At 39.0% G+C, this 18,326-nt stretch overlaps 1 protein-coding gene across 3 annotated transcripts in view; it reads right to left on the bottom strand.

Annotated features, from left to right (window-relative positions):
* Positions 1-18,326, bottom strand: part of LOC131070133 (protein DETOXIFICATION 46, chloroplastic) — a 214,964-nt gene that overhangs the window by 73,426 nt on the left and 123,212 nt on the right. Inside the window, exons 6-12 of one of the 3 annotated variants that reach the window (XM_058005666.2) lie at positions 5,540-5,678; positions 5,230-5,367; positions 5,011-5,079; positions 4,677-4,787; positions 3,033-3,161; positions 2,872-2,921; positions 2,720-2,738 (exon numbers count right to left, since the gene is read on the bottom strand). In XM_058005666.2, coding sequence (XP_057861649.1) covers positions 2,735-2,738; positions 2,872-2,921; positions 3,033-3,161; positions 4,677-4,787; positions 5,011-5,079; positions 5,230-5,367; positions 5,540-5,678 — 640 coding nt within the window. In that variant the 3' untranslated portion in view covers positions 2,720-2,734. Of the gene's footprint in view, positions 1-2,719; positions 2,739-2,871; positions 2,922-3,032; positions 3,162-4,676; positions 4,788-5,010; positions 5,080-5,229; positions 5,368-5,539; positions 5,679-18,326 lie in introns of those variants that run through there. The other 2 variants (XR_009371584.1, XM_058005665.2) reach the window with 2 other exon arrangements.

The following is an 18,326-nucleotide window of genomic DNA, read 5'->3' as shown; positions in this document are numbered from 1 at the left end:
AAGAAGATTGAGTTCAACTCTAGAGAGCGTGCTCGGGTTCTTCTTTTCCTTGAAGCAAACTATGACATTTTCAATAATGGCATGCTGGATCTTTTGAAGTAGATCTATTATTTGGATGGCTTTGTCTCTAAAGATTTTGTTTTTCCAATCCAACCAAATATTCTACATGCAGAAAAAGGGCATAGAAGACCATAAGAACTTAATGAGAGGCTTACCTTTTTAAGAGTTGTAGTCCATATTTAATCTATTTACAAAGCAAAGAGCAAGAGAGATCCAGAATGTGGGTATATCGTGATAGTCAAAGAAGAAGTGATCTTGCATTTCACTACCTCTGAAGCATATGTAGCAAATGTGAGGGCCCATGATGCCTCTTTTGACAAGATTTTCTTCAGTAAGGAACTTTTTTTTGTCTAACAAACCATTGAAAGTTTTTATTTTAGGGGCTACATTTTGGCTATAAATGATGTTCAAATGCCTATCAATGGGTTCACCATCCTATAAGTGATGGGCTGTGGGAATCATGGTGTAGTAGCTAGAGTTGATTTTACCCTAAATAAGACAATTCTCCCTTTATGGATCAGTAGGAAGAAGGCCAAAAAAAATCATTTTAAGTCAGGAGCACATCCTATGTACCAGGTCCAAGTTCCTGGGTTACCGGGTTCGGCACTCACACACCCAAATACTGGTCCGGGTTCGAGTTGGGTCCTGTTTCGAGTTCAGTTCGCGTCTGGTTCGGTTCAAAACAGCAGTCAGTAAAGTCAAAACAGTTGCAGTTGCCGTAAGTGGACAAATGAGCTATTCTTCCCAGCTGGGTAGCCCCAATCCGTCGCAGCATCTATCTGTCCCTTAGTCGCACGCAGCATCTATCTGGCTGGGTCAGGTTGTTCTTCTGCATCTCTGCTTTCGGGGGCTTACCCTTGGCTTCTGATCCCCGAAACCACAATAGAGAAGGATTTCCCGCTTAGAGGCTTTCAGCAGTTCTTATTGAAAGGAAGGAGTCGGAAAGTAATCGATGAAAACACTTGTAATTATTATCTAATATAATATAATATATATAATTACTATATAATATAATATAATATTATATAATATAATTTTTATATTGTTTTTGTACTGACGAACCCAAACAAACCCAAACCCCTTTTCAAAATTTTGCCGTACCTGTTCTTCGAACCCGAACCGGCAACCTAGGGTCCAACCCATTAAGGTAAAATCTATGTAATGTCCCCACTTTTAAATATAATTTAATAATAAATAATAATAATAATAAAATTAAAATACAAAAGAACAAAAATTAAAATTAAATTAAAATATGAAAGAATATGATTAAATATAATTAAAATTTAATTAAAGTTAATAAATGGTCAAAAGGCATGAAATGATAAGTTGTGACTCCCCAAAATATGAGGTATAAAAGGGAGAAGAGAACTCATTTGAAGGGGGCGATAATTTGGGAATCAGAAGTGCAGATTTGATTTAAATAAGAAGTGCAGATTTGATTGTGAAAGGTTGTATCCTTTTTCAAAGGGCAGAAATAATGAAAAGTTGCACTCTTTCAAAGGGTGCTAATGGTGAAAGGATGTGTCTCTTGCCAAAGGGCATGCATGATGAAGAGGTGTGACCTCTCCCTCACAATGATAGATATAAAGGAAAGGAATCAAAAGTATCTAGTGACATCACCATCGATCAGATCAGATCAGAACTGTTACTAAGTTACAGGCAGTAACATCCTTGTTCTTGGTGGTATGCATGTGGATGTGCTTAATATATATGTGTAATATATGAAGACTGATAATGTTCTTATGCAGAATTTAATAGTACTATTAATATAGACTGCAATATGTATGACAGTCATAATATACATCCACAGTACAAAGTGATATTGCCATAACTTTGTCCTAGGTCATAAATCTATTCTAATCCTTCTATTCCCCAAGGGAGATGGGTGCTGCTAGGGAAGGGCAGAGTAAAACCACTTCAATAGAAAGCCCAAAGGGTGAAAGGACTCCTCCTGAAACCTTAGCTGCAGGCCCCAAGGGTGAACGGACTGAGTTCTGGTAATCTAGGCTACATTTAAGGAGGTGGTGTCAAGTGCCCTAGGCAGCCAAGCCATCTTCTGGGAATGGGATCAGATTGGTTTGGGTTTAGGCATGGTTTTAATGGCATCATAAGTTATATTACAAAGAATTAGTTACTTATGCTCAATTAATAGTGATAAAAGGTAGTAACATGGAAGTTGCTCTTGGGAATTGACACTGTATAAATAGGGGACATTACAATCTATTTGGGTTGAAGGCCATCCCAAGTGAAGGGTTGAGCAAGATTTTTGATGTCAGGACGAAGTATGATGTGAAGGAGGTTACTAGAAATAGAAAGGATTAGAGGCTTAAATCCAAGGATGGACTTGTCCCAACAATTAATGTTGACCCATTTACAAGAAACTGTGAAATATTATCTTTTATTATACCAGTAGGTGAGACAATCAAGGACAAAATTTTGGATATGCATGTGGCTTCTGTAGATGTTGAGAAGGAAGGTTATTCAAACCATCTCAAATTTGTAAGCAAAAAAGAAATTCAAAAACTAGTTGGAGAGTTTATCAAATACCAAATAAGCTTAGCCCCAAGCGCCTTGCTCATGACAGAAACAGTACAACTATCCAGATCCAACTTATTAGATGAAATCTTTTCCAAAGAGACTTTTTACCTCCTTGCCATAAAAAATTCCTGGTTTTTTACCTAGATCAAGAAGGATATTGAAAGCTAAGAACAAACTCTAAAAGAATGATATTGAAATGGCCTCATAAACTTAATTATGAGAAAGATCTAACCATCCTACCCAATGGTGTGTGAGTTAAAAATATTTACAAACCTATTGTGATAGTGGCCATATAGCCCAGCCCACTGAATTAAAGTTCTAATCTGCGCAGTGTGGGTAAAAACATTAGAAATGCTAGAAAAAAGAGTTGGTAGACATATATCAATAACATTGACTCAACTATTATATAAATGATGAAATTATAAACAATTCACCTGACCAATGACTGCAGAATCTCTAGTGAAAATGTGAGGGAAAAACAAGGAAACAGCTGTGCCCATGCACCCCAATGTAAAGCCAGTTATTGCTCCACATATAAGCAATGATTTAAGTAGTGACCGTGCCTGTGTTCAATTAACAGTAAAGCTCATTTCAAATGACATGACATCTTACATTAATGAAAAACATAGCTAAATATTATATTGCAAAAAAAAAACTAGAACTGGTTACAAAAGGTACAATAAGCAAAAGTTAAGATGACATAGATACAAGTATTAGGTATGAGGAAACCACAAACACATTGGCATTGATTACTGATATTACAGAAGCTATTAAAGCATCAACAATTATACATACCAATACAAACAAAATCGAAAAGGATATCTTTGTAAATAAAATATTCCAGTTTTTGCCAGCTTGTATTAATTTGCTATTTTTCTAAAACTGGAATTTTGGTATAATAATAAAAACCTGCCTAAAACTTGAGTAGCTGCAAATGACTTTCGGCATTGAAATTTTGCTTATTTAATATTTATTGTGTTACTTTACCATCTTATATCATTTCATACATAGAAAAGTTGTTAGTTTGTCTTATAAGCATTGGTAGGTTTCTTATAAATATAGTTGGAATTGTAGAAAACACGCCCTTCTAAAATTCATGAATTGAATAATCTTTTACAGCTTATTAATTACTTTAAAATGTTTATAAGCTATTTTATGGAAAGTTGCAGCTCGAAATAAATTCTGAATTGGAGGATATAAGTAAACTATTGATTTTGCCTTTCACATTTTGAAAAATTTTCAGCCCCATCCCATTATTCAATCTTTCTATTACATTCTTGTTTTGCATTGTGATATTTTTACACCATTTTACAAAGAATGGCACTTAATTCTAGCAGTGGATCCATTTCCTTGATGTGCTTGTGTGCTCAACGAGAGAGTCTTCTTGATATCTCAAGGGCATGCTCATAATCCCTTCCTCTCGTTGCTCTTTTGCCCCCTGAAAGTATGTTATTCACATTTCATTGCAAGGATTTGAGACCTCTTTCTCATCCAGTCTTGTTGCTCATTTCATGCAAATTCAATTGCATTGTCTTCTTTCTGGGGCTCAAAAGAAACAAAACAAATATTTTAGAACTACTACAACAAACGATGAAAATTGATATATGGCAACGATCAAATGACCCGTCCACATGATTTGCACAAAGAGCATCCAAAAGATTAGAATTTTTACAGAAGGATGATTTGGATAAAGAAAGTTCTTTTAGATGATTAAATGCAGTTTATGTGTCATTTCACAGAAGAATTCTTCAGCAGGCAATTAGCAACAAAGGTGAAAGCATAAACACAGAGGCACCAAACCTACTTTATTTTTCCACTTTTTTTCTGGATCACAAATGTGAATGTCAATTCTCATATTGAGGAAACTTATTTTAAACATTATGTCGACATATACACATTAACAGAGGCTTCATGATGCTGAATAAGATTTATAGAGTTCCATAATGATAGCCTAAATGGTTTACAGCATTGCAAAAGAAGACATTAATACTACATTAGATCTGCAATATGTGGCATTACAAAGAGAAATATGGGAATGAACTTCTACAATTTGTAAAGAGATAAAAGTTAAAGAAGACCTTTTTCAAGTTCCGATTCATGCCATGAATTAGTGCTGGCATAAAGGCCTGGGCAGTTTGCGACAAGGGTTCTCCCCAAACAGTACACATGCAATATACTCCAATCATAACCTACCATGATAAGAGAAGATTATAGTGGAACAAAATACTAAACGATAAACAAAGGTCAAGTTTTAGGCATCAATTTCTAAGAATAGACTCAGTAGAAATAGTTCAAATAGGAAAACATTTTCCTAGCTAATGGAGGCTGAAGCAAAGATTTTTTTAGTAATCTATGAAGTGAATGTATTAGACCTTAATCCTATGAAGCAGAGAAAAAACAGGATAAGAGTACCTGGTGGGCAGCAAGTTTCTCAGGTCCCATTGATGTTGCGAAGTATGTAATCAGAGAATAGAAAGCAACCTAATAATCAAAAAAGCACATTATAGGTACATAGTGATATTAATCCTTAATTGGGAATAACATTTAACTCTCTACACTATAAATTCATTTTGATTAATTGAGACAATACATTCTTAGACACCAAAATACAAGAAAATTTAATATGGTTACCTTGCTTATCATTGTTATGAAAACCGGAGCAGCAATTTGGATTATTTGAATTAAATTTTCTGAGGAAGGGACTGAGAGTGCGAATGCATTATAGCCTTTCTTGTTAACTGATTGAAGCATCATAAGGACTGCAACAAACTGTTAATTATTTCAAACTTGTATTGGTTAAATTTGAAGATATTGCATTAATCAGAAGACAAGACAGTTGAAAGATAGCATTCAATTGGTGCTCCTTAATTAATTAGTTAATCTGCATTAGATATTAGAAAAAGTTCTAAGAATTTGTACATGATAGTTCTTATAATCTCACCTGTGAAACAGTTGTTGCCCAAGCAGCACCAGCAATGCCATAGCCCATGAAACTACATAAGAGGATGTCCCCCACTCCGTTTACCAAACTGGCAACAGACAACACCTTCAAAGGGCCCCAGGAGTCTTTCATGCCAAGGCTACCAAGAAAAGAATCAAGTCATATTTCATAAGCATAGGTTACACATACTGGAAACTTCCTATCCAGATCTTGTTAGCTGAAATTATCAAAATCAGCAAGAAATAGACAAAAATGATTTCCAAAATGCCTAGGCAAGGACACTGATGCAGTCCCTATTTTTATGGTCAGTTCTATCTCAATTGAATCTTAATAGACAATATCCATATCTAAGGCACATGGAAGAAAATTATTACTTAATGACTCTTGCAAGCTTACTCTAATGCAGTAGCAAAGAAATTGACGAAAGATAAAAATCCTGGTAGGTCATAAAAATACATATAGTTTAATCCCAAATGCAATGCAGTTTCTAGACTATCCCAGGCAAGAAATAAAAATTTGCAAGACAATTGCATCCATGGATGGTCAACATAATTGGAAGAAATCTGAGTAAAGCTATTTCCAGTGTAAGACAAAAAGAAAGTGAGTTACGCTATGATTTTAGAAGTCCAATTTCAGTGGACTATTATGCCAAGAAGAGATCAGAGACACAAACATCATGTTAACATATGTAATGGCATCCTACTGTTGTAAGCAGTGTACAAAATAGAATCTAGTGTGATCACCAAAATAGAAGGTTTGGGACCTAGAATCATGATGATGCCCTTCAGTTTTAGATGGGGTGCTCATTATTTCTGTTGCAGTCCCCATGCAGAGTCAAATGGCAGCCCCTTGAAGAGTAAGCAGCATTTCCACAGCTTCTTCACCCTTAGCAAAATGCATAGTGTCAACTAATGCCAATGGCCTGCACAGGGCATCAACCTCCCAGTAACCATTTAAAGGTGAATTTATTCATCTTCCCTAGGTGTTTCTTTACTGCTTGTTCTACATTGTTTGTATTAAAAAACTTCCACGCTTGGGAGAGATAGATCTGCAGTGCTTTGCATCTCTTCTGATGGATCTGCATTGTACAAACTACAAAGTCATCACATGGAAAAAAAAACTACTTCAGTGCATATCTTTTTTTTTTTCAAATTCTTCACAGTTCCATGTTCTCTCGTTGTATTCCACTGTGTAAAAGGGAATAAAAATAAAAAATTTGGTTTAACTTATATAACATACTAGATTCTGTAATTTAGTGTGTTGTCCCCCTGATTGTTCCTGGAATCCAGATCACCATACCAAATACTGAATCAACGGAGCACTCAGTGTTTGCAGAATAAAATCATCCCTCTACCTCTGTTGGGCAGCACCAATCTGCTTCATGATAACCATAGAGTTCAGAGACGACATCTCTCAAGTCCTTACTGTTGTGCCTTGCACACACTCCCTGTCGCCGACAAGGTCCCCCTCTTTGGTTTCCAGCCTTCATCCTGCTGAGTTTCGAATTTTGATTTTTGTCCGCCGTCCCTTTTGTTGGGATCCAGGAAGTGGTGAAGCAATAGGCTTTGTGGTCGTTAAAAGAAAGGGCGTGTTTGGATTTTAAGTCGCATGGCCTGGGAAGTTCTGCGCAAAGAATTTCGCATTTTGAATACCTAAAGTCAATCCAAGGGAAACCTAATTTTAAAGCCTAAGAGTCTGCTAGGTAGGCAGGAGTGTCAATTCCAGAACCTTGCAAAATTCCTCAAGAGGCCGAATTTCGCCAAATGGAGGAAAACGCCTAAGTTTCAAGAGTTTGTAAAATTCCTCAAGAGCTCGATTTTCGCCAAATGGAAGCAAAGCATCTAAGTTTTGAAACCTTTTCAAAACACCCAAGTTGGCCGATTTTCAGGGGCTAAAGCTCAGATACCGGTTCTCCCCTATTTTGGCTGGGTCCTGGTCTTGGTCCATGCCCGGTCCTGGTCCTAGTCCGGTTCGCTCTGGGTCCCACCCAGGTCCTGCCCAGGCGGCTGGGTTCCCTGTGGGTCCTGCCATGCAGGACCCACAGGGAACCCAGCCGCCTGGGCAGGACCCGGGTGGGACCCAGGGCGAACCCAGGAGGACCCGGGTGAACCCAGGAGGACCCAGGTGAACCCAAGCCCGTGGGTTCCCAAAAACGGGCCCCACGGGTTAGCAAGCATTTAAAAACAATAAAAAAACAATATTTTTAATCATATTCATAATTTGCAAAAAAGATAATATTCAAGTTTCAAGTTTCAAAATGTGAAAATGTCATGACACAATAAAGTATAAAGTTAAACATTCAAATTACAAGCCATCTATGGGATTTAAATTCCATATTCATCTTCATCTGAAGCATCCAACCCAAGCCATTAATTCAGAATATTTATTGGCATTGGCAATTATGGATTTATGATTTATTGATTTATGATTTATCTGTTATCATCTATGTATCATTGTATGGGAAAGTTACATTGTATGTTTGATGTTTCATATTTGTATGTTTGAACTGTGAACATATATAATTTTGATGTTTGAAGTTTGAACATATATATATATATATATTAAAAAAAATTAAAATATATATATATATATGTACAAACGAACCCGTACCCGTACCCAAAAAAAATTTTTTTTTGCCGAATCCGCGAACCCGTACCCGAATCCGAACCCGAATCCGAACCGGAACCGGTAACTTAGGGCTAAAGGGTAAAGTGAAAATAATTAAACCTTTTCAAAACACCCAAGTTGGCCGATTTTCAGGGGTCAAAGGGTAAAGTGAAAATAATAAAACCTTTTTAAAACACCCAAGTTGGCCGATTTTTAGGGGCCAAAGGGTAAAGTGAAAATAATAAAACCTTTTCAAAACACCCAAGTTGGCCGATTTTCAGGGGTCAAAGGGTAAAGTGAAAATAATAAAACCTTTTCAAAACACCCAAGTTGGCCAATTTTGGGGGGCCAAAGGGTAAAGTGAAAATAATAAAACCTTTTTAAAACACACATCTGGCCCGAAGTTCGCCAAACCAAGGTAAAAACGTCCAAGTGTGAACTTTTCAAAACTTTGCAAAATACCCAAGTCGCCCAAAGTTCGTCGAGCAAAGGTGAAATAAAAACTTAAAAGCTTTCAAAATTGCCATTTAGGCCGATTTTTGGGGGCCTAAGTGAAAACATTAAAATTACAAAAGCTTGCAAAACACACATCTGGCCCGAAGTTCGCCAAACCAAGGTAAAAACGTATTAGTGTGAACTTTTCAAAACTTTGCAAAAGACCCAAGTCGCCTGAAGTTCGCCGAGCAAAGGTGAAATCAAAACTTAAAAGAGTTTACAAAAGTGCCCTTTGGGCCAATTTTTGGGAACCAAAGGTAAAACATCAAAACTTAAAACCTTTCAAAATTGCCATTTAGGCCGATTTTCGGGGGCCTAAGTGAAAACGTTAAAATTACAAAAGCTTGCAAAACACACATTTTGGCCAAAGTTCGCCAAATCAAGTTAAAACGTCAAAACTAAGAAAACCTTGCCAAATCGCTATTTATCCCGATTTTTGCCAAATCCAAGTGAGGGCATTAATATTTAAAACTTTTCAAAACGTCTCCTGGCCCAAAAATCGGCGAGACAACTCGAAATCACAAATAAAAAGGAAAGCGTCTTTTTCGTAGGGTTTGCAAAACCGCCTTGTAGCTCGAAATTGCCAGTGGTAAAATCGCAAAGGTAGGTAAAGACGTCTTGAACTCTAAAACATTCTGAAAATGCCGAAAATCATGAGAGTCATGATATTTTGGTTAAGGGCGCTATAAGTTTTAAACCTTGCCTACCTTTTCAGTCTTCCCAGTCCGAAATCGCAAATCAGGAGGAAGGCATTGAAGGTTGAAAGTTTGCAAAAGCTTGTTTTGCCCCGAAATTGGGAGTGTCGCGGTTTTTCAATCGGGCGTTTTTTTTAAACAAGCTTGCGAAGAGTACCTCCAGTTCGAAAATCGGCAAGTATAGTCCAGTATCGCTTAAGGCATAGGGAAGAACGTTTCGGTAATCACAGAGTTTGCATTTTTCATTTCGCCCTCCCAGTCCAAATTCGCACGGTAGGCATTTTACCTCAGCAAGTTTGCATTTCCTTGCAATCCAATATTGCGCAAGAGGAAAAAGGCAAGAGGGCAACATTTTGCAAAACCACCCAAGTCTCCGAAGTTCGCTCATCAATTAGGCAATTCGCCAGGTATGATTCAATTCTTTCCTTCAAATCATTATTTATGCAAAATTGGTTGTCTATTTGAAACATTAAACATGGCGCAGAGGCGAACCTGCCAAAAATTAGCCTTGCAAGACAAAATTCAGACTTAGAAAATTTTGAACATTTAAAAAAAAAAAATGAACTTAAGACTTTGAGTGCAAAATTGGCAATCATTGAACATCAGAGCCCTGAACCGCAGCCAAGTAGCAAATTCTAAACAAAGAACTTAATAGCATTTCACTTCCAAATTAATCAAGCTTTTTTGTTGAAGCATCGTACTTTCTTCAAATTTTCAGTTTTCCCATTGATCCTTATGTCCTAACATCATCCTCTATTTTGACAAACCTGTTTGTTTCCTTCATCTCGTCTCGTAATCCGCGTCCAGTTGTGCAGGATAAATGCCTAGATCTGCAGTAGAATCCTCAAAGATGCCTGGTGCAACTGGAACATCTCGGGTCTCTAAATCTGACATTCCCCGTAAAGGCGAGAAGATGAAGTACCAGTACCAGAGAGGAGTGAGGGAGTCAAAAGTCCAGAGCATATGGGAAAATATAGGTGTTACTAATTTGGGCCACATAGACATTCAAGACTTCAGAGACCAGGTATTTTCTCCAAACGCCTATGGCAAGCCCAAGCGGATGATGGAAAGTGGTATCACTCAGGTGGCAGGTTTCCCTCCATCCATGCAGAATTATGAGCTAGTAGTTGAGGCTGCCCAACATTATCAGCCAAAGACCAGATTAGTGATTCTAGAAAATATGGTGTTAGCTGATTTCACACCTGAGGCCATTGGGGATGCATTTGACATCCCATTTCCTGATAATCCCATTGCTACAACCATAGATGAAGCACAAGTTGCTTACGACATGAATCCTGCTAAATGCAGGACATTGATAAACGAAGAATGGTATAGGGAGAGAAGGCCTCCGAGTATTAGAATCAGTAAAAAGACCCCCAAAAGTGACTTTCATAACGAGCATGGTGATATGGTCACCTTACTCAGTCGGGTTATGGGACTCCCTCAGTCAAACTTTTTTGAAGAGTGGATGTTCTACTTTACGGAATAGGTCTTTGCCGAAAAATCCAAGTTCAACTGGGGCCAGATCATCAGTGATAATATCCATACCCAGTTGGTCGAACTTGAAGAAAAGAAGTACTTCACCATGACCTCCTACCTGTCTATATGTTCGCCCGACACCAGCCGCTGAGAGGAATAATCAAGAAGGGTGAAATCGAGAATGGGCCCAATCAGGTAAAGGTGTACGACTGCTATCCTCAACTACATTACTATGACATAGCTCAAAGAGAAAAGAACAACGCTACTTATGCAATTGGTCAATATGAGCGTGTCAATGACGCCTTTACAATGCGCGTAATCAGGTTGACGCAAGGGGGATTGCACATAAGGCTCTCAGAGCAGGCTACCATTTTGGTACAAAAGTACGATGCCTAGTTTATTCAATTCCCTAGGTTCACCTATATTATAATACTCGGCTTTGAGGGAGCTCCGTTCCGACTTCCACGCTATCCCACAGATAAAAGAGTCCTTCTGGAAGTTGCAAGGTAGGCACATCCAGCGGGCAGCTTACTTAGAGATAAGAAGCAGTCCGGATTCACCTTCCCTATGATTTTGGGTGCCCTTGATGTCCATTTAAAGAATTTAGTACAAGCTGATGAGTCACTTGCTGAATTAGCATCTTATGGCCTGCCGGAACATTTCCCAAGGAAATGTTTTGATCATGACAATTTGGCAAAAAGAGCCTATGGCAAGCGCTATAAAGCAAAGGCATCGATTGAGGACTATTGGAGAAATTGTTCTGATGACTATGAGGTCCGATGGCGTGAATATTCAAGGCTAAGTGTGCAGCAGATGCGGCTTTATGAATACCGTCGGGTCCCAGATCAGGTGACAGATTCGGGCAATTGCTTGCAGGTCCAAGAGTTTGAGGCAGTAAAGTACCTCTTGCTGGGAATTAATTGGTCTCAGGATCTGATTATTGATTTTGAGGCAGTTATGGCAGCTCCAAGAAGGTATACCGATCACTGGTTATCCCAGCAGATTGAGAGACTAACCCATGAAGGAATCCAATTTACATACCATATGATGGGCACTCTCGATTCCCAGTCTTCGGAAGATGAGGGAACCTCAAGTGCACCGAAGGAAGAGGTTGAGAAGCCCGGAAAGAAGAGGAAGAAAGCCAGAGCTAATAGAGGGACTCAGGCATCAAAAAGAACTAGAAGGGAAAAGATCCCTATGAGAAGGCCTGAGGTCAATTTGTCATCCAAAGACCCCAGTTTGGAAGATGACGTAGTTGAGCTTGACTATATACTTGCTTCGCCCTCCCAGAGCGATGTTGATGCATTCGAAGCTAATAATCCTCCAGCACAAGATGAGCTAGATGCAGAGGTCAGGATCATTGGTTCTAGTGAACCTGGAAATCAAGTTGAGGAAGGAGAAATTCCGCCTAATCAAGGGGCTAACAAGCATGAACTCACCCAGGGGCGTCGACATGAATTACAATTGAATAGCGCCAGCAAAGAAGACACCACTGTCGAAGGAGAACGCAAGGCGGATGAGACCCACAAGATCGATAGAACTGAAGAGCAACCATCACAAGGGGACACCCGACAGTTGTTCAGTGAGGTGGGGGAGAACTCGGATATAAGTAAAGGGCTGAATACTGCATCTGTTCCTTCTACGACAAATCAATTGCAAATAGGCACTGGGCCAGTTGAAACCTCTAAGAAGCAAAGTGGGAATTTGGCCATAACATCCAGACAAACCATTCCTCAAGACTGGTTAGTTGCTCGTGCACAACGGAAGGCAGCCACCAAGCAACCTATCAACTTGGAGGATATCTTCGCTCACATAGGGGAAACAAAATCCAAAGGCAAGAAGCCCAAGACCTACTCCCGGATCACCAAGGATGTGCAGAGGAACCACACCATCCATATCACTACCCCACCTGTCGATAAGCTAGCAAATCAAATTGCATTGGCCGATTATAGCGTTACAACCGTCCCGATAGGGTGAGCCACCAAAGAGCAAGAAAGGGAAGAGTTCAAGGACTCCGTGCAGAATATGCTCAGGCAACTCAAGGAAATGATTGCTGAGAGAAACATGTACCAAGTTCGTGCTGAGCAGGCTGAGGGGTATATTGATCACCTGCTAAAACCATTGCAACATGCCCCTGAATCCCATGTTCCCCCATTGACATTGCCACAAAGGACTACAACAGAATTTGAAGGAGTACGTGATACCGCCAAAGTTGCCAAGGAATGGATTCGAGACATTAAGGAAAAGGGGGAGCGGATCATTGAAGATGTAAAGGAAATGGCCCACCACCGAGAGACCATTCTGGTCAAATTGTTCGAGGTAAAGAGGGAATGTCTCAAGGTTCATGAGGTGGTTGGTACAATTCTCCCCCTCATGAGGGCTCTTTTCTGGACCCACACGCAGATTCCCACATTGTCCGCCATCCTAGATCCTTATGACATCAACATTTTTAAAGAATGGTACTGGACTGCCAACATGAAGAATGACACAAAAGGCACCATTAATAAAGAGCAGGAGACATGCGAGGAAATTTTGAAGGACATGAGGGATCTTGGTGGAAGGATCCTTCGATCAATGGTTCTGGGCTAAAAAATAGTTTGTCCGATGACCAAGTACAACCAGATTGGGAGGATAGACTGAGAATTGATAAGGTCGCATACTCCACGAAGGACCTAGAGTTTGCCAGTGGATTGCATTCAAACATTTTATGTTTTGAAGCTCATCGGTCCGACTGGAAGGATGGGTTAAAGCATGTACATCGCCACTTGGAGGGTATGCAATATAAAATACGCCATCCTCCTATGCCTCCAAGCATGGTGTTGTTCCAGCTATGCATCAGATTTCAAGACTATGTTCGGGCAGAACGTGCGGCAGGTTGGGACCTCTGGAAGGAGTATTTGCATGGCGAGGATGAATTTCTGGAAAAAGGGTCTACAGCAGAAAAGGAGAAAGTGCTTTCATAAAGTGCAAATTTCTTTTAAAATCTTAAAAAGCACTTTTTAGCCATAAAGTTCATTTCTAACTGCCAAAACAGTTGTAAATCTTGAGCTCCGTGCATGTGCACTTTTTGAAGCAGCTTTTTGGTAGTTATTAATTACCTTTTTGGGTAGTTATTGTTTCTCCTTTTGTTGTTGTTGATATTTTGCCTCTCATTTATAGGTATGGGTATTTTTGATGTAGGATGAATCTGGCCCACTTGTTTAAGTTTAAATCTTGGCCATTCGTCTGTTTTTGGAAATCTATGTAAAGGATTTAGCTCCTCTTTGTAAAAAGGAAGTCTAAGATTGTTGTTGAAACTCTGGCAAAATTTATGCAAAATTAATGGAAATTAAAGTTGTCTTATTTCTTTGTGAGTGCATGGTCTTCTTCTTCACCATTTAATATTCTTGTTATGTATTTTGCTTTCAGATAGTATTTTTTGGGATAATATTTGATAGAAACCTTGGTGTTCATACCATTAAGAATTGGCTGATTGCCATTCCCCCCTGCATGGTTAGTCTGAACCCATTTATGTGCTTAGTTCGGTTGTTAAACATCAAATGAATGGATGTCAAATTATGTATTTATCTAAGTTACCGGTTCCGGTTCGGATTCGGGTTCGGATTCGCGGATTCGGCAATTTTTATTTTTTTTGGGGTACAAGTATGGGTTCGTCCATACATATATATATATATATTTTTTAATTTTTTTTTTATATATATCTGTTGAAACTTCAAACATCAAAATTATATATGTTCACAGTTCAAACATACAAATATGAAACATATAATGTAACTTTCCCATACAATGATACATAAATGATAACACATAAATCATAAATCATAAATCCATAATTGCCAATGCCAATAAATATTTTGATAAAGATATATCGTAAATCATAAATGTAATATCATATTCATAATTTGCAAAAAAGATAATATTCAAGTTTCAAGTTTCAACTGATTCAAGTTTTAAAATGTTAAAATAAGATTAAAAAATTTGTTTTTTAATTGTTTTTCTTTCTTTTCAAACCCGTGGGCCCCATTTTTGGGAACCCACGGGCAAGACCCACAAGGAACCCAGCCGCCTGGGCAGGACCCGGGTGGGACCCAGGTCGAATCAGGCTCGTACCAAGACCGGGCATGAACCAGGACCAGGACCCAGCCATTTTTGGCAAGAACCGATAACTGAGGTATTTATGTTTAGTAGCATGAAAATCCAACTCCCTTCGAAGATTGCACTAGATTTTACAACATTGTGCTTTATTAGCTGATAATGTTAAATCTGGTTTTTTAAGGTTTCCGTCTATTTTCCTGAATATTATCTTAGGTAGATTAATTAGATATTTTCTCTCTCTTTTCCCTTCCTTTTTTCCTTTTTTATCAAAGAGAAACCATACAATCAAGCTGAAATAGTATCAATCAGAGGCAAAATCAGATGATATAGGACTGATGAACTTTAGGGAGCCCGTTTGAAACCGATTCCGTCCAACCTTAAGTCCCCTTTGTGTTTCCAGCAAAACACATCAAACTGCTAAGCTATCCTGCAGTCAAGACCTGACAACCAAAACATTGAGGTCATCCCCATTGATCAAATTCACACAGCATTAGGGATTTCCTTATCTCAAGAGAGGATAGGATTCTTAGTATTTCTATTCTGCGTTGGCTGGATGAAGTCGTAAGTATCCGCGACTTTAAACGCGTCAACAGAATTGGCGCTAGAAGGAGGGCAAGCTGGAACAAATTGGATCGTTCTCTCCGGAGAGATTCGAAAGAGTCCTGATTTCCAGCCCAGAACGGGAAAGATTCGCTAGATTTCAATTCTATAGGCGTAAAACTCACCGCTAGGTTCCAGACCCCAGTGAACCCAGTTCGTCAAACCAACAATTTGCTGTCCTAGAGAGCACGGTTTTCACGACCCCAGTTGCTACAACTCCAGTTCCCCCTTTGGTTCCATTAATTCGGCCACAGATGGCACATAATCAACCTGGTTGGTGGACAACCCGTCACCAATAATTTTCGCCAATTACCATGTGTTGATGTGTATTTTGTACACGACCAAACACAGAATAAAATACCTAAAGGTACCTTATCCTCTCTTGAATAAAGCTCCCGAATGCTGAAGATATCGCGGAAGGATCAATCGGAGAAGCTTCAAGGTTCCTGTTATGTAGGATCTCTACTCGTGGATAAGCTCTTTGTGGTATGATGTGATTTTGCTGGAATCACAAGGGGACTTACACTTGATGACCTGAACGTCTGATTTGCTGGAATCACAAGATTTCACTGGCCTAGATTTTTTTTTTAAAAAGAAAAAGGATGAGGGCGAGGAAAGGATCTAATTCTGACACTAAGAATGTAGGAGCAATGAATGATCTTTGATGAAATTCTAACTAAGTCTTGTCTTGACATCCTAGGACCATCTCCACAAGGTTAGTGCGATCTTCGAAGGAAAGCTTTATGATGTTCAAATCATCGCTACAGGCATAGACACCATCAGGCTGATGCATATCAATGAAGAAGCGACAATTGAAGTTAAGCTTAAGCTGAATGATTCCAGTTGACTACACAAGGCAAGTCTGCAATCAACAAACTGCTAGTAGTATGGATATACAAGTTTCATCATCAATCAAACACATTTCTTCCACTCATCTAATAACATGAAATCAAAACTGAGAAGTATAAAGACCATGGAAATTGTTGAATCGACCCATAGATTTCACCATTTCTTCAATGAAGGTTTACAAGCCTTTTACAACAACATCTTGGCAACAATCTTTGCCTTCTGTTTCATTAACTGACTTATTCACTATTTCTAACTATTCACCTAACTCCTGACTAACTATTAGCCTTTACAAATGAGGAGCCAGGGCTTATATAGTGCCCACAATACAATTCAATGGCTTAGATCAATTTGAGATCAATGGCCAAGATTTTACAATGAAACCCTAATTAGGGTTTGTTACAACAAACTCAATTCTGGCTAATGAAATAATTGCATTACTTGGACACGTCTTCTCTGGAATATTCGACCAATGGAAAACCGGGGTAGGTACATCGAAGTTTGTGCCATCTCCCATGAGTCAGGTACATTGAATCTGGACACGCTGAGGTGGACTAACCCGACTGGAGGAGTGATGACTGGGATGCCACCTTGTCCAACACTTGGTTGATGTTCAATTTAATGATGTTTAGAAGCTAACTTTAATTAACTCTTCTGAAACTATTGGCTTCTTCAACGGACCCTTGCTTTAACCTCGTTTGTCTTTGATGTGCAGGATGTATGGTGTACCTTTCCTTCAAATGTTGGACTGGAAGAGGTCGTCCTTGATGATGCTGGGCTAGAGAAGGTCGTCCTTGTTGATGCCGGACTGGAGAAGGTCGTCCTTGTTGATGCCGGACTGGAGAAGGTCGCCTTTTAACTACAAGACAAACAAAAAGATGATTAAGGACACATGATAAATTCATTTCAACATAGCATTTTCAACTTAAATCATCAACGAAAAGATATCAACATGAAACTTGCCCAAGATTTTCTCCAGGAACAGACCCTATAAGAATTTCGCTCTGGACCCTTTGGAAGGGTCAGGAGCGAAATTCCAACTTTAGCTCAAAATTCACATTTTTGAAGGTCAAACATCTTTCCAAGGCATTCCAAATAGCTTTTCTCACCCTAGTCCAGGCCTGACTTAGCACAAAATTTGGAGAAAAGGATGGTTTTAGTGTTTTTCACTCTGGACCCTTTGGAAGGGTCAGGAGCGAATTTCTTGTTTGTAGCTCATTTTTTTCATCATTTCAACTTCAATCCACCTCACAAGGCAAGGAAAAACTTTTCTTCTCTCATCCAACCCAAGTTTATCTTGATTTTGCAAGGCAAAATAGGTGATTGAAGGATTTTTGCCCTGGACCCTTTGGAAGGGTCAGGAGCGAATTTCCTCTTCTAGCCTAAAATCATCACTTCTGGAGACAACCATCGACTTAAGGGCAATCACAAGGGCATCTTTTACCTTGGTCTAGCCATAGCTTAGCATAAATTTGAAAGGAATAGGTAGATTTTAGGATTTTCGCTCTGGACCCTTTGGAAGGGTCAGGAGCGGAAATCTTGTTTTAGGGCTATTTCACCATCCTTTCAAATTCAAATCACCTACAAGACTTAGAACACCTTGTCTTACTCCTCTCCAGGTCATAAAAACCAAAATCTTGACTTGATTTGCAAGGAAAAAGGGTGATCTTAAGAATTTCGCTTTGGACCCTTTGGAAGGGTCAGGAGCGAAATCCTTAAGATCACCCTTTTTCCTTGCAAATCAAGTCAAGATTTTGGTTTTTATGACCTGGAGAGGAGTAAGACAAGGTGTTCTAAGTCTTGCAGGTGATTTGAAGTTGAAAGGATGGTGAAATAGCCCTAAAACAAGAAGGGTCAAGAGCGAAATCCTTGGTTTGGGCTAATTTCCATCATTTTTCAACACCATCTAACTTCAAAAGGCAAGAACATCTCTCCTCGCACCCATCCAAGCCATGAAAACCTAACGTTTG

This window comes from Cryptomeria japonica, chromosome 1, assembly GCF_030272615.1.
Source record: "Cryptomeria japonica chromosome 1, Sugi_1.0, whole genome shotgun sequence".
Taxonomy (NCBI): domain Eukaryota; kingdom Viridiplantae; phylum Streptophyta; class Pinopsida; order Cupressales; family Cupressaceae; genus Cryptomeria; species Cryptomeria japonica.
Note: the sequence above shows the minus strand (reverse complement) of the source record. Positions and strands in the feature narration are given on the sequence as shown.